We start from the raw sequence: 15,032 nt of genomic DNA on the forward strand, positions 1-15,032 counted from the left end.
CTGACCCCAGTGGCAGCTCCGACTCACTGCACTCCGGCTCCCCCTCCGTCACACCGAGGCTGCACTCCCTCTCTGCCTGTTGTCTGTCAGTGCCTCCTCTCCGGCTCTCCCCCCCTTCGCTCTCTTGTCTGGTTTCTTTCCACAGGAGCCAGCCGAGGTCCCGCCGGGTCGAAGGTTCTGCCCTATCCGCCAAGACTACTGCAACCCCCGGACGGCCGCGTTCGAACCTGCCCGCCTGCTCCCCTGTTGCTGCCGCATGGACCCGCGTCTCTTCGCTGCCGCCGCCGCCGCTGCTGCTGCTGCTTCTGCCGCCGCCGCGTAGAGGGCGACCCCGACCCGACACTCTTCCTCCGGCCAAGATAAAAAACGCACAAAAAAGCCCCACACGACGAAGGTAGAGCAACCTTTCTGCTTCGCTTTGAGAACCGGAGAGGGCGGGAGGGGAGAGAGGGGAGGAAAAGGAGAAATTCCTGACACAAAGCCGACGGTTGAAAGGTGGCTTGTCATTTACGAGGACGAGCAAGAGGTTAGCGCGGCGGTGCTGACACTCACCACCTTTGGGTGTTTTTTATTATTCCCGGAGCAGAGTTCAGGATCGCACGGACCTGGCTTTTTCTTTCTGTGTATATTTCTGCAAGCGGCAGCCTTAACATAGCACACACCGTGTACATGCATGGTATCAGAAAGGGTCAATTTATTCGCCCCTCTTCGCTTACCGGAGTGATTTCTTCCCGTGAAGTTAGCTACACGGTGTGCATCCGGGCTCGAACACAGCACTGACAAACGCGTGTGTGTGTGTGTGCACAGCGGCTCCAGAAAAGCAGCTCAGTGCGGCATAATAATAAAAATCCACTACCAGGGCAGGTTTAGCAGGCTAAGCTACAGAGCTAGTTGCTGCTACTGTAGCCACAAGGTAGACACAGACAGCCCGACACACACACACACACACACTCTCCTTCACACACACACCGACTGCACACGGCGAGGAGACCGTGAAGCATGCTGCACACAAGTCCACAGTTTTTCGGCCTACATTTGCACAATTTTCAGGGAAGTAGCAGGAGGAGTAGTACTTCAGATTAAACATTTTGCCTCAGGGGAATGAAAGCAGAGGTGAAGTGTGTGCAAGGCAGGGAAGCTTTTAATTAAAGAGATTTTTTATTTTATTTATTTTGAGGGGGGAAAAAACTGCAAACTTGTGCAGCAAGAAACAGCAGTGTTCACTGAATTTTTACTCTATAATCGAAACTTGCTGCAGTTCAAGCTGCACAAAATGAGTTTACCCACTTTTTCTGTCTCCAGCAGCATAAACAGACTTAAATTCAATGCATATATCAAAGGGTGCTGACCCAGAAAACATAAATCAATGCTCTTGTAGAAAATAGGACGACTTCAATTTTGAGGTTGTTTGGTCAAAGATGCACAACTGGGTTTTTACATCATCACAGGATTTAACCATCAAGTGAACTCTGGAGCTGCTGATCATAATCGTACATAAAAAAAAAGATGTCAGGCTTGTAAAATTGGAGCTGCTTTTTTTTTTTTTTTTTCTCTTTTTTTTTTCTCCTGGTGCTCGTGGCTGCATCAGGAGGTCTGGTATAAAAAGCCCGTCAGTGCCCACAGTGGCCACTTTACTATCAGTCAGGGAGGTCAGACTGGAGGGAAGCTCGAGCCCGGTGAGTGACTCTGGAGATGCAAACCTCACACTTGTTGTGCAGAATTTAAAACGTAGGAGTGTGTGTGTTTTTTTGTTTTTGCAAAGATTAATTGTTACTGGTTTGTTTCAGGATTAGAGCACCAGGGCCTGAAATTACAAAAGCAGATTTCTGACTTATATTTGTGTGTTACGTCAGCGGGGACTCGTCCTGTTTTGTGCAGGCGTTGTGGGAGATTTCTGGTTTTATTGCCACAGTTTCACCAGCTGAGATTACACCTGCAGCTTTTTAATTTTTATTGCCTAGTTTAATTCCAAAAGGCTGATGCCTTTGAGGCTGTGCCTGCAGCAATTTCTGCATTTTGCATAAATGAGTTTGAATTATAACCAACTGGAATTCAAGCAGCAGAGCCGCAATTAAAAAAAAAGAGCTTCCCAGATTGTAAATTGTTGCTTTAACAGTCAAACGTTTCGTTTTTTGGAAAGAAATTTCACAGAATGGGATATTATTCGACAAGGTTGAGTCAAGTTGCTCATTATCGTAAAGTTATGATTTTTTAAAGTGGTTTATGAGCTGTTGAAGGAATTTATTATTGATTATTGTTGGAAACCTGTGTTAAAAATGCAATTCTGAGCGTGTATGAACATTTACTTGATGCCTGAGACGTTTGAGCTCTTTAAGCCACCTGTGTTTGCCTGTGCTTGTTTTATTTGGAGCCTCAAAGCGTGTTTAAATTGATTTAAAGAGGTTTTTACTCCTGCTGAAAGCAGCTGACGTCTTTCCTGCTTCTGTCGGTGCAGACTGCAGTGTGTCAGGGTCGAGTCGGTCGGCTGGGTCGCTGCTCCTCCTGCTCCCGTCGCTGCTGCTGCTGCTGGGAGACTTCCTGGGCTTCTTAGAGCGGCTCTGAAGGATGACCGCTGCACGGCTCGCTGCTGAATCCCGGTGAACGAACGGCATCTCATGTCCAAACGGTGGAAGGATGGCTCATGGCAAAACGACCATCACGGTGGACGAGTACAGCTCCAACCCCACACAGGCCTTCACACACTACAACATCAACCAGAGCCGCTTCCAACCTCCACACGTCCACATGTGAGTACCAGTGTTACACACACACAGCGATGGATCCTCTGTCATCAGCATCAGCTGTTTAAACACACGGTGTTTCTCGATTTTAAGCAGAAATCCTGCACAGGAAGAGAAAACAAATACATGTGCAACTTTAATTACACACTTATCCTGCTGTTTTCTGTTTTGATTTATTTAAAAATGTCACTTTTTAACTCAGTTTTAAATAAGTTTTGCCAGATTTCAAAAGAAAACTAAATAGTTTATCAAATTGATCCATAAAAAAGCACAAATGTTGACAATTTGAAATGTTTTAGGGAGCCAATCATGAGCTTGTTTGATGCAGAAGTCTTTGTTTATTCTTTGATTTAATTGGCTCAAGCTCAGAGGAAGTACAGTGGCCTGTAAGGACAAAATTGGAGCAACTTATGATAGAAAAGTCGTTGCAGCAGGTGAATTTCTGCAGAGGAGCTGAACGCTTTCTATGTTTCCCACAGATCTGACTCAGGAGTTTCTCCCCCTCCCTGACGTATGCGCCTTTTTTGCTGCGCCCGCTCCGTGAGACCGTTATCGTTTGTGCCATGTTGCCACTGCGGTGCATGCACACTTTGTTCACATTAGGACTCTCTCTTCATTTATTTATCAGACCAGTTACTTAGCGTTGCTCTTGTCTGATGTGGTTACTCTCTGCCTCTCATTAGTGGGTCAGAGCGCTGTGACCCGTCAGCCCTCGCCTCGCACACACTCATCAGAGCTTTGTGTGTGTGTGTGTTTTATCTGTGAACAGAGATGAACACACAGCTGAGCGTTTGCATGCTTTGTGTCCAGCAGTTTTTGAGTTTCTCTGAAAGGGTTGTGAGCGGTTAGTGGATGTAGTTATGTGAACAACGTGCTCGAGATGTTTTTGAATCAGTGAGAGCGTTGTGTGAAAAGATCACCTGCAGGATGTTGTGGAAGAAGAGCAACAGACAACAGGCTGTTGACTGTTTTCATTGTGGCTGAAGTTGACTTTCTGGTTGCTTTGTTGTATTACAGTTTGTCCTTTTGTCAACCACAGTACTATTTTCTATTTTTTGACACAGATTTCTCATGCATTTTTTCAGCTTCTGTTTTAAAGTTGCAAAAAAATCCAGCGTAGATAAAATATTCTGCAGGAATAATTAATTATGAAGCATGTTTGTAATTTAAATAAGTTTAAACCGATTTATTCTTGCACACAAATCAGCCGGACAGCAATATGAGAAAAAGGACGGAGGCACAAACTCTTGAAAGCCGGTAAAAGTTTTTAGAGACATGCTCAAACTTTGTCGCTTTCTTGCAAGACATGCATTCAATTTTAGGAGAATTACAGCTGCAGGAAAAAATGTGCACTTTAAATTTTTGTTTCTCCACGAATCTGTCTGCACAATCTGATTTTTCAAGGTGGATCTTTTTTGTTAAAGCTGACCAAAAATAATCCCTGACGCTGCCCACATTGATTGATTATCAAACTTTTACTGCATAAAAAGTTGTATTTATAGGGGTGAATTCAACATTTTGCCGAATTAATGTAAAATTAGTGGAGTCTGTGCTTTTTTTTTGCACTTTCTGGTTTCCACAGACATAGATTTGATGTCACTTTTCATTTACTAGAGAAAAGAAAATGCAAGACATCTACAAACTTAAATCTGCAGGAAAACGAAGACTGTGGTTTGAAATCTACCTGTTCGCTCTTTTTTACCTGATATAATCCCACGGTTTGTAAAATCCTCTCCACAGAAGCAGGAGGGAGATGATTCACGTCTGCATTCAGTTATCCTAAGTAGATCTTCTTTTCCATTTTTGTCTTGTCTTGATTTAAGTCACTGAGCATGCTCACAACACACAGTAAAGTATGTAAGTGTTAATTTGATGCTTTTAATATCACTCGTGATCACACGCCGAACAGCCTGTGAGACAAAAGAAAGGATGGATGCAGACACCGGGCAAGAAGTGCAAACCCTATTTCCTTCCTCCTTGCAATTTGCCTTTGCATCGTTTCTATTCTGGATGAATCTGCAAAAATCAGCCAGCTACCTGCACGACTCTGTGTTTTGTTTACCCAGAAACTCCCACATTTCCGTTGGCATGATCTTATATGTGGAAAAAGAAAAATCTGCAGGAGGAATTTCTGTCTCTTTTCTAAAGTGGACAAGAATTCAAGTGTGTTTAGGTCAGTTTGGCTGTTTCAGCTGTTTTTCTGTCTCTTCTTATTCAATAATTTGATCTAAGATGATGAAAACTGCTATTTTTTTAACAGTATTTTGTAGAGAAAGACCGATTTGGATTTTTCTTTTTTTGTTATATTTGTAGTCAAGGAGGCCGATAACCGATATTTGAAGCTGATATCAATACCATCTAAACACCTTCAAGCATGAGTTTATTAAATAGCTCCCAGGCTCAGCAGCATGTTTTATAAAGTTAAATTAAAACTTAAAAAAAATAAATAGCTAAAGTTTTCTACAGTAAATCAAGTTTTTCAAAATGTCAATATAACTGCAATAACTGTGATACCTGCACTGCTGATTGGCTGTTTCCCCAAGCCATGGCTCTGCTTGTAACCAATCAGATGATACTGTGGGTGGGACAGTGCTGGGGACTGAGTAGTGACTGCAGACAGTGGAGCGGCTGCATCAGAGCTGCAACAACGCAGTTTTAAATTTGTGTCTTATCGGCTGTCGGATTATAAAAAAGGCAGATGCCGATATGCTTCAAAATGCCAAATATCGGCCCGGCGATAATCGGTCTATCCCTAGTATTTTGTATTAATTTTTTAATGTTAGACAAACACACAAACAATGAAGCAAGAAATCTTTGGCCTTACTTTCAAAAACATCTTAAATGTCTGTATCAAAGTCTTATATATCTCAAATATGTGCATGTACTGATTTCCCTCAGTTCACTGCATTAGTTGCTGCCAGCAATGAGACTGTGACAGAAGGACATCAACTTAGATCAACTTTGGAGCAAAAAAAAAACTAAGCATACTTAAAAACCAAACAAAACAAAAATGTATAAGTCAAATTTACCAAAATAAATAAAAAGAAAAGAAAAGAGAAAAAAGGAAACCTTGCAGACCTATGACCAAGGAGCGTCATTTTGCCCACTGTAGGGGTTGCAATCAATCGTTACCTTTAAGAGAATATCTGTCAGTCTTTAATTTGAGGACTTGGTAGACCTAGTAAAAGAGTCTGAGGCTCAGTACCAAGGTGGACTTTAAAAATTGTGAATTTTTCAACAATTTTATCCCAAAAATCTTCAATATGAATACATGACCATACACAGTGCCTGCTGTTTCCAACCTTCATATTACATTTGAAAGTTGCTGTTTTTAATTTATTACTATTTTAACACAAAGAATTAAAGTAGTTTGTGTTCAATTTTTGCACATTTTTTATCCTTTATTTCTCATGAGTTCTGCAAACCTCAACACATGCACGTTTTCCATAAACTATAAATTGTACTTTCCTCCTTCTTTGCTTTGATAAACTCCAGATGAATCAGTCAGAGTAGATCGAGTCTTTTGCAAAAAGCGAAAGTCGACCTGCGTCATCCCCCTTCCTCACGCCATGAAGCAGTGTTTAAATTTGTTTCCTGAAGAAAAAGAAAAGAAAACACCCACTTTTCAGTGTGTTTAATCGTATTCATAGAAGGAGGATTATTTGTTGAATGGTGGATTCTTAGAAACAGCCTGATTGGACTCTTACCTCTCTCTGTGTTGTTGGCAGCGTTCACTTTATTGTGTCACCGGTTTTGTTTTGGGATTCCTCAGCTGCGAGCGGAGCTGCCAGCACTGACAACATCGCAGTTTGTGTTACGTCAGCTCAGATGACAGAAAACTCACTTCAACAGGAGCTGGAGTCATGTTTGAAGACGCTACATCGATTTTATTTGACACAATATGTTAACACTTAAAACCTGTGAGTGTTTTTTTCTTTAAATCCTGGAGCCAAAGTTGAGGCAGCAACGTTTTTTTTTTAATCATGATTGCATGGTGTTATGTGTCACAAGTTTTGTTTTAGTTACCTGGAAAGTAGAGCTGCAGCTATTGGATATTTTAGTATTCGAGTATTCTACTGAAAACTCTATTGATTAATCGAGTAATCGGATAAAACAAAAATTTGTTTCGTTAAAGAGTAATTTTTTAAAATGAAACTTTGTTACAAACAAGAGGAAAAACAGGTGATTTATTTTAAGTTCAATGCGATCTGATGAGATATTAGACATTTTAATCAGGAATAAGACATTTTTGATAAGATTTTGAGTCTTTGCAGAGTTCAGACTTAAATGAGGCTTCAGCACGACTTGATATTTTTATCCGTCATTGACCTGTGAGATAAATATGACAACTGCCCAGTTAGCTAAGTCATGTTTTTGCATTTTATCTTCTTCACTCTTCATCACTGTGTTTTATAGATTGAATAAGTCGTTAAATGACGCAATCGCCTAATTTGTAAGTCATGTATGACAAGTCACATCGCGTCAGTCTTCAAACTCCAGAAAAGAAGCCAGATTTGTTGCTTGTTGCTTTTTGGAAAATAAGGCACTGGAGGGGCCTGAAATATAGGTAAACATAGCACCAGCTCAAGTGCCACATCAAAAGTAGAAAAACCTTTCTCTGATCTTTTTAAAATTAAACGATTCCTCGAGGCGGTGGAAACTCCTCAATCATTTTTTGTAATCGAGTTACTCGAGTTATTCAAAGAAGCTTATTTTAACTAGAAAAGAGAGTGCAGACCTCTGCCAAGCATATTGTGATTGTCATCAACCCTTAGGCCGACTTTAATGTTATACTCCCTTTCTGCAGACTGTCTGCTACAATTTGGTGTTAGTCGCTGGTTTGTACGATGATTTGTTTCCTGACACTAGCTGCGTTTCCATTACACTTTTTCGCAAAATAAAATTGATACTTCTCAAGTTTCGATAAAGAACAATTTTGCCTTGCCGGTGTTTCCATAACAACCAGAAATGCGCATGACTTGAGTAAAGTAAAACATAATGTTGGTCCATACACTGTGTGGCAGTGGACACGTACAAGGAGGTGAGGGAGGTGCATTGTTATGACAACGTGACGTTTTTGAGGAAAAGGCGTTTCCATTGCACTTTTGTGAGAAACTTCAATATCGAAATTTCTAACAAAAAAACACCTCATGAGAGCGTAGAAACTTTTTATCAAAATTTGAGAGGTTTTTCGAAGGTGTGGTGTTTCCATTACCTTTTTTAATTGTGATATTTACATTTTGAGCAATTCTTGGTGTAATGGAAACACGGCTAGTGTTGAAAATGATGATGACCCAGTGCATATTTCATATTCCAGATCTTAGTATCAAGGGATGCACGATATATCGGTATCAATATCAGTATCGGCCGATATTTACTCATTAGCTGCCGGCATATTCAGAGCATCTTGAGCGATCTTTCAAGACCAAAATAATCTTGTTTTCTCTGACTATGTAAACACCAAACTACCTAAGAAGAGTGGACTCGCTTTTTTCAAGTCTCTTTTCCTGGTTTTGATCCAAATAACAGACAGAATGTACTTTTCTTTTGGTGGCATTCATGTTGGGCGCTCCATCCTATGATCCTGTCCATGGTCGTCTTTTCTCACGATTGCGCCGCTCTTTTTTTTTTCTGAACTAACTCGACACATCATCTGTGTGGAGTATGTTTTTTTTTTCTTTTTTTTTCAATATTGATATCGGTAAATATCGGTTATCGGCCAAAATTTTCATATCAGTGCAAGAAAAGCACTCAGAGAGCTCAGACCTCCACCAAGCATATTGTAATTGTCACCAACACTTTAGTCCGACTTTAATGTTATACTTCCTTTCAGCAGACTGTCTGCTACAATTTGGTGCTCGTTGCAGGTTTGTACGATAATTTGTTTCCTGACAGTGTTGAAAATTATGATGACCCAGCACATATTTCATATTCTGGATCTTAGTATCTAGGGGTGCGTGATATATCGGTATCAATATCGGTCGATATTAACTCATTAGCTGCCAGCATTTTCAGAGCATCTTGAACGAAATTTCAAGACCTAAATTAAACCAAAACACCAAAACTATCTTGGAAGAGTGGACTCTCTTCTTTTCTTCCTCTTTTTGATCCAAAAACTGATAAATGTACTTTTTTTTGGTCCCGTTAATCACAGGCGCACTATCCTTTGATCTTCTCCATGGTCGTCTTTTCTCATGATGGCGCTGCTCTTTCTCTCTGAACTACTGCGACACATCATCTCAGATTGTTTTTGATTTTTTTCCTTACCTTTATCGATATCGGTAAATATCGGTTATCAGCCATATTAATATTAATATGGGATATTGTATCGGCCAAAATTTTCACATCATACCCAGAATATTGGCAGGATCTGGATCGTGATTTTACATCTGTCAGAAATTATGGTGACCTTGTCATGTATTGTTTTGCAAAACAATCCGACCATTTATGGTGGAGTTATAAACACATATGGTGAAAATGGCCCTATCTGGATCCAGACGGTGATCCAGATCCGCTCCAAAATTTAATCACTTCTTCCTTATCACATTTTGAACATTTCCTGAAAATTTCATCAAGATCTGTTTGTTACTTTTTGAGTTAATGTTGTTCACAGACAAATAAGATGAAGCTAATTGATCTGATTGTTGTTACAGAGAGAAAGCACTTTGTTGTGAACAGTGGATCTTTATTTATCAGTCATCTGGAGACGGTTTATTCTCACTTGTGATTGTGTCAAACAGGCGCAGATTGAAGTCGATGTTCACCTCGTAGAGAAGCGTTTATGAGCTTCAGGTTGTGAGAAACTGCAGAAAATTTCTCCCTGAAACTTGACGAGAAAAAATAACTGAATTCTTTTTGTACTTTTTTTAATTTTTCCACCTTTAGTTTGGTCGTTTGTGGAGGTGAAGCGTGTGTTCGAAGGAGATGTGCTGAAGCTGTGGGGCCTCTCCGCAGATATGTGTTTGGATAAATACATTAAGCTGTTTCCTGGCTTCTACAGAGCCTGCAGTGTTTTACTCTGCCATTCTTAAACTCAGACTGGGAACCCCGGGATCACACACACACACACACACACACACACACACACACACACACACACACACACACACACACACACTGGCTGTTATAAGCCCATCCCCCCTGCTATGTTTAAGTGCGTATAGAATACACGCTCTGTTCTGGGAAAGTAAAGGCTTGTTTGGGTTTGAGAGATAATGATCCGACTTGCTTTGGGGTTTCTCTTCCTCGCGCTGTTTTTTGGCAGAAATGAAGTTGTTGCCGCTCTGAAAGCAGAAAGAGGAGGGAAAAATCAGAGCGGTTGTGTGGCGTTTGAAATATAATCCGGGCTCTAATGTCCCGCCTCCCCCTTCAGACAGAATATTTAGATTTCTGTGATGGAGTACAGCAGCGCCTTTTGTGTGGCGGGGAAGGTATCGCTCTCTGAACCACATATGAAAACATGTGTAGAGCGTGTACACACTCAGACTGACAGGCACACACACACACACACACACACACACACACACATGTGCAGTGGCGGGCTAATGCTTAGGAACGTGACCCTGAAGTCAGAGTGTGTTTTCTCCAGAGCATGGGACGTCTCTCTGTTCCTCCTCGTCAGGGAGCGACACACTCACTCCAGCCGTGTTTGTGTCTGGTTTATTTTTCTGTCTGCCTCTCTTTCGTTCCTCCTCCTCCTCCTCCTCCTCCTCTTCTTCGTCGTCTCCTGAAATGAAATGCTCAGCAACTTGGAACATATGCTTCGAGTTGGGACACTAATGGCTTCAAATCCAATTTGAGCAGCAGGATCTGGGCCAGACTGCAGGGAAAGCCCGACGCACAGACACAGACGGACAAACAGACAGAGAGTTGAAACTGAAAACACTGTCGACTGCTGATCCGAGGCTGTTTTTTCAGGATTTCTGTGAGCCTGAAAAGTCTGAGACTTGAGGAGCAAAGACATCTTAAAATGTGACTAATCCTGTTGCTGCTCTCGAGGAAAAGGTTAGCAGCAAATAATTTCCAAACACACTTAGACTAAGTGCTCCTAACGTCTAATTTCATGCTGTTTTATCCTCCTCGACGTGAGGCTGGAATTAATTTATAGAAAGTTTGAGGGATTATTCCCCTTTTTAATTTCTTTTCTCAATATTTTCACATTACAATTCCTTAATCTTAATCGTAAACTGTGCAAAAGTCGTTCAACAACAGCATCAGATGTTTCTGGAGTCTGCAAGACTCGTCCGTACCCTTGCAGATGAAGAGGAGGAGGAGGAAGAGGAGGGTGAAATGGCAGCAGGAGGATCAGAGCGCGAAAGCTAATCCAAACCCTAAATAACACAGAGCTAATCAGATGCACCGCACCAGCTCGTGCAAGGATGATGTTGTTTGTGGCTAATCTTGATCGCAGATGTGTTGGCGTTTGTCACTCGATGACTTAACCGCATTACTCCATTAACGCCTTTAAGAGTGTTAATTTATTTAATTCCCGCCGGACAGGCGCTGCATGCTGGGAGCGGCAGAGCCGAGTCAGAGGAGGACGCCACCGCGAGGAAGTTTCTTCTTTAAATCATCCGTTTTCAGCTTTTTAAAGTTCAGACTTTAAAATAAATCTTAAGTTTTCTTTATGGGGCTTTTGAAGCTGTACGGTTCTGTAATAAACAAACAAATCCTGTGCAGATAAACTGACCCAGGGAGTGTTAATTGAATCAATTTTGAGCTCTGAAATTAGTCCTGTTACTCCTCAAACCCCTCGAATATGAAATGCACGGGCAATAATTTTCCTCCAAAATGAAAAACACCAAACACAAATAGTCAGAAATTGATAATCTGACTAACAAGTCCTTCAGGATTCTCATTTCTCGCTGCAGACAGTTTAAGAGTCATAACCTGAAGTTTACTCTGTGAATTTTAAAACACGACAGTTAGTTTACTTTTCTGTAAAAATCGGTCTCTAAGCGCGGTCAAAACTCCTTGTGTTATATTGTGATATTCTACACAGTTAAATATTTGATTTAAAACATTTTTTCTGTTTTATTGTGGTTGAAATAATGAAAGTCAGATGCAGTGTTTGATACAAACACTGAACTTATAAACAGTAAGTGCATCAAGTTTGTCACTGAAGGTCTTTGCACACTAAGTTTGTTTTTTTCGGATGTGTTTTTTGGATCCGTAATCCGTAAAAAAAAAACACACAGACACCTTGCTCACTGAATCTGCTGCGTGTATTTTGTATTAATTGTGAAAATTCACAAGAAAAATGATTCATCAAGTAATTGATCCTGAGCAGCAGCTTTCAGTATTTTTGAGGTATGTGTGGATGGAAAAAAAACAAAAAAATGAACCTGTTCTGTAAGAAAATAATGATGGATGAACGTTTCGGAGCGAGTGTGCAAACATGATTGACATTTTTTTTTTTTAACGTGCGTAAGTTTCGGACGAAAAGAACAGACTCAGTGTGCAAAGGCCTTTAAACTGCTGTAACTTTAAACCAATGTTGCAATGAAATAATCGGGTGAAAGACGTGGTCTGTCGGTGAAACTGATAAATGTCACTTGGTGTAACCAGTGTTACTTATAAAAAATCTAATATTGCACAAAACATCTCTGATTATTATTGGATCAGTCTACTACACTGTAAAAAATTAAACTTCAAATAATTTTAAACAAACTGAGCCAAGAACAGAGAGAAAACATTGATGTTTACAGCATTAAAATCCACATCATCAAGTTTAGGAATAAAATATTTTGAAAAGACTTTGAGATTATATTTATTATACAGTTTTTGGGCAACATACAGTGAAGTAACTCTTCAGCGCCATCTACTGCAGTGGAGGTGTGGAGGACATATTATTCTTCCAACTCTGCTAAAATATGATTTTTTTTTAACAGAAACATTAATATTAAGAGTTGAAATATCAGTATTTTATGACAGGTCAAGATAATGCGATATATTGCTGTATCCATAATCCTTTTTTTTTGTTGCTGTATCGATGTTCCTTTTTTTTTTCTGTATTAAAATTCTTTTTATTTTTGCCGTATTGATATTCTTTTTTTTTGTGCGGTGTCAATTTTCTTTTCTTCTTTTTTTTTAAGTAGCCATATATTTTTTTAATTTTTTTATTTAATTTTTATTTTTTTGATGTAATGATTTTCTTTTGCACCTCTGACGCTGATTTATACTTGACGAGTCTGTGGGGTCGGCGCAGTTTCATGCGAATCAATGGCGTCATTTTCGCACCTACGCTCCAGTGGAGAGGTCCCTTTCACGCAGAAAATTTCTTACCTGCCAGAAAGAAATGCATGGACAAGATGGCGAAAGAACAGGATGTCCTAGTGGTGGAAGTGCAGAAATACAGGCATCAGTGTGACTCTGCACACAGAGATCACTGCAATAACCGAGTAGTAAATGATTCATGGCGTGAAATTGCAGCCACTCTTGGCAGGGAAAAGAAATCAGCTAAAAGAAAAATAGTGGAAAAATCTCCTGAACATGTTGTGTCACATTCACGCAGATGATTGTCAGTCGTCAGTTCCCTGCAGTGTTCCGTGCTGCGTAAACATCAGCAAACTCTGCTTCAAAACAAGGAACATGTTCTCCACTAGGGGGCGATATGAGGAAAATATGTCTGGATGTTTTATGGCAGGATCAGGATCTGGATTTGATCAGGTTTAATTTTCAAATTCCGACTGTTTTGACCTGAAAACAACATTTTTGGCCCCAAATTTTTCCTTTTTTCCCTTTAATCTCATTATTGTCCTGTAACGTGTTTTTTTCAAGTCTCACATTTCACAGTTTAGTGAAACGTTATGAGATATCTTGTGGTTTTGTTTGTGCAATTGACAGAAAACAGAAACAGACACATGTACAGCCTTAAATCAAGTGTTTTAAATTACATTTGCAACCTGTATGATTTCAGGAAAGTCAAATTTTACTGCCCTAACATGTTGCAAAGTAGATTTAAGAGCTGCTTTTTCTTCTTTGTCTCTTGAATTTAGGAAAAACTGAATGAATTCACATAAAAACAGGAGTTTGCAGCCAGTTGGAAATGAGTATTTTGTTTTTTTTCTCATAGGTTTCACTTGAATCACTCGTCTCCTTTTCTTGTTTACTCTCCTCTCAAAACTCCATTTACTCCACACACCTGAGCTCGCTGCGTCCATTTGTAACGCCTGGAAAACGGAAACTCTTAAACAGCTCCCCTCATACTCCTATTAAAAAGAAAAAAACCCTCATTTAACAAACTCCTTCTCCTCCAGATGCCTTGTTAATTATTCCCGCCTTCTGAATAATTGAGGAGCTCGTAAGTATGAATCATTTAATGACGCCGCCGCCTGCATCCGTACGCGTTTTTATTCTGACACAAGCTGGTGAGGGAACACGGCTCTCACACTCGTTTTCATACCGTCCTGGTTTTTATTAATGAACTTCCTCTTTTTTTATGTGTCACGTTTCCTCTCCTTTGTGTGCTGTGAGCGTGGTCGAGGAGCAGTTGGAGTTTTGGTTTTATACAAAGTGTTTCGTACGGATCATTTTATGCAGTTTCTCTTAATGTGTTGGTTTTACAGGGAGGCAGAGGATGCTCGGGGTGTTTGGTCATGTGACAGCGTTCGCCAGTTGAGGTGCTGGGATGATAATTAAACAGGACATTTCTATCTCTGTGCTGGAAATCGTAGCTCTCCTGCACATGTGACTCCGTCTCTGCTCAAAATGGAGCGTCCAAAAAAGGAGCTGGAGCCTGTTTTTGTATCATGTTGTGTCGTAAACAAGTCAAACCTTGTTTACTGAAACCCTTCAGCAGCAGGGGCTGCTTTGAAGATGAGAAAGCTCAGAAAATTGCCAATTTAATTGTGGAAAATTTGTGACTTTCAGATAGAAACGAGCTCCCTGTGTTGTCTTATTTATTGTTGGAAACATCAGACGGGTCGCTGTGTGTTCACCCTGCAGCTAATAGATCTCAAATATGAACACAAACAGGGAAAATGTCCCTTTTTCTCTCCAGTTCATCCGTTTTTTCTTCATGTTTCATGTTTTTTTTGGAATCACAAGGCTCGGCTGTGTTTCCATTCCTTCAACTTCATTTCTCAATTTGCTAAATTTTGTCATCACAGCTTTAATGGAAGCTTGTTTTTCTTGGTTCTGAAGAAGCTTTTGTGCCTGATATCAAAGCTCAAACACTTGCTGTAAGTCAAAAGGTTTCCTCTGTTTCTGTTTTTGCTCAAACTGTTACACTACGCTGTTTTTATTAGTTTGTGGTGCAGCTGTAACCTGGAGGTAAACTCTGTCCCGGGT

At 40.4% G+C, this 15,032-nt stretch overlaps 1 protein-coding gene across 2 annotated transcripts in view; it reads left to right on the forward strand.

Moving 5' to 3' along the window:
* The first annotated feature begins 255 nt into the window (after nt 1-255).
* Nucleotides 256-15,032, forward strand: part of mpped2a (metallophosphoesterase domain containing 2a) — a 116,886-nt gene continuing 102,109 nt past the window's right edge. The window contains exons 1-2 of one of the 2 annotated variants that reach the window (XM_074667039.1): nt 256-394; nt 2,456-2,747. In XM_074667039.1, coding sequence (XP_074523140.1) covers nt 2,635-2,747 — 113 coding nt within the window. In that variant the 5' untranslated portion in view covers nt 256-394; nt 2,456-2,634. Of the gene's footprint in view, nt 395-1,558; nt 1,677-2,455; nt 2,748-15,032 lie in introns of those variants that run through there. The other variant, XM_074667040.1, reaches the window with a different exon arrangement.

This window comes from Halichoeres trimaculatus, unplaced genomic scaffold, assembly GCF_033239565.1.
Source record: "Halichoeres trimaculatus isolate MK-OKI-2021-1 unplaced genomic scaffold, fHalTri1.1 fHalTri1_scaffold_3, whole genome shotgun sequence".
NCBI lineage: Eukaryota > Metazoa > Chordata > Actinopteri > Labriformes > Labridae > Halichoeres > Halichoeres trimaculatus.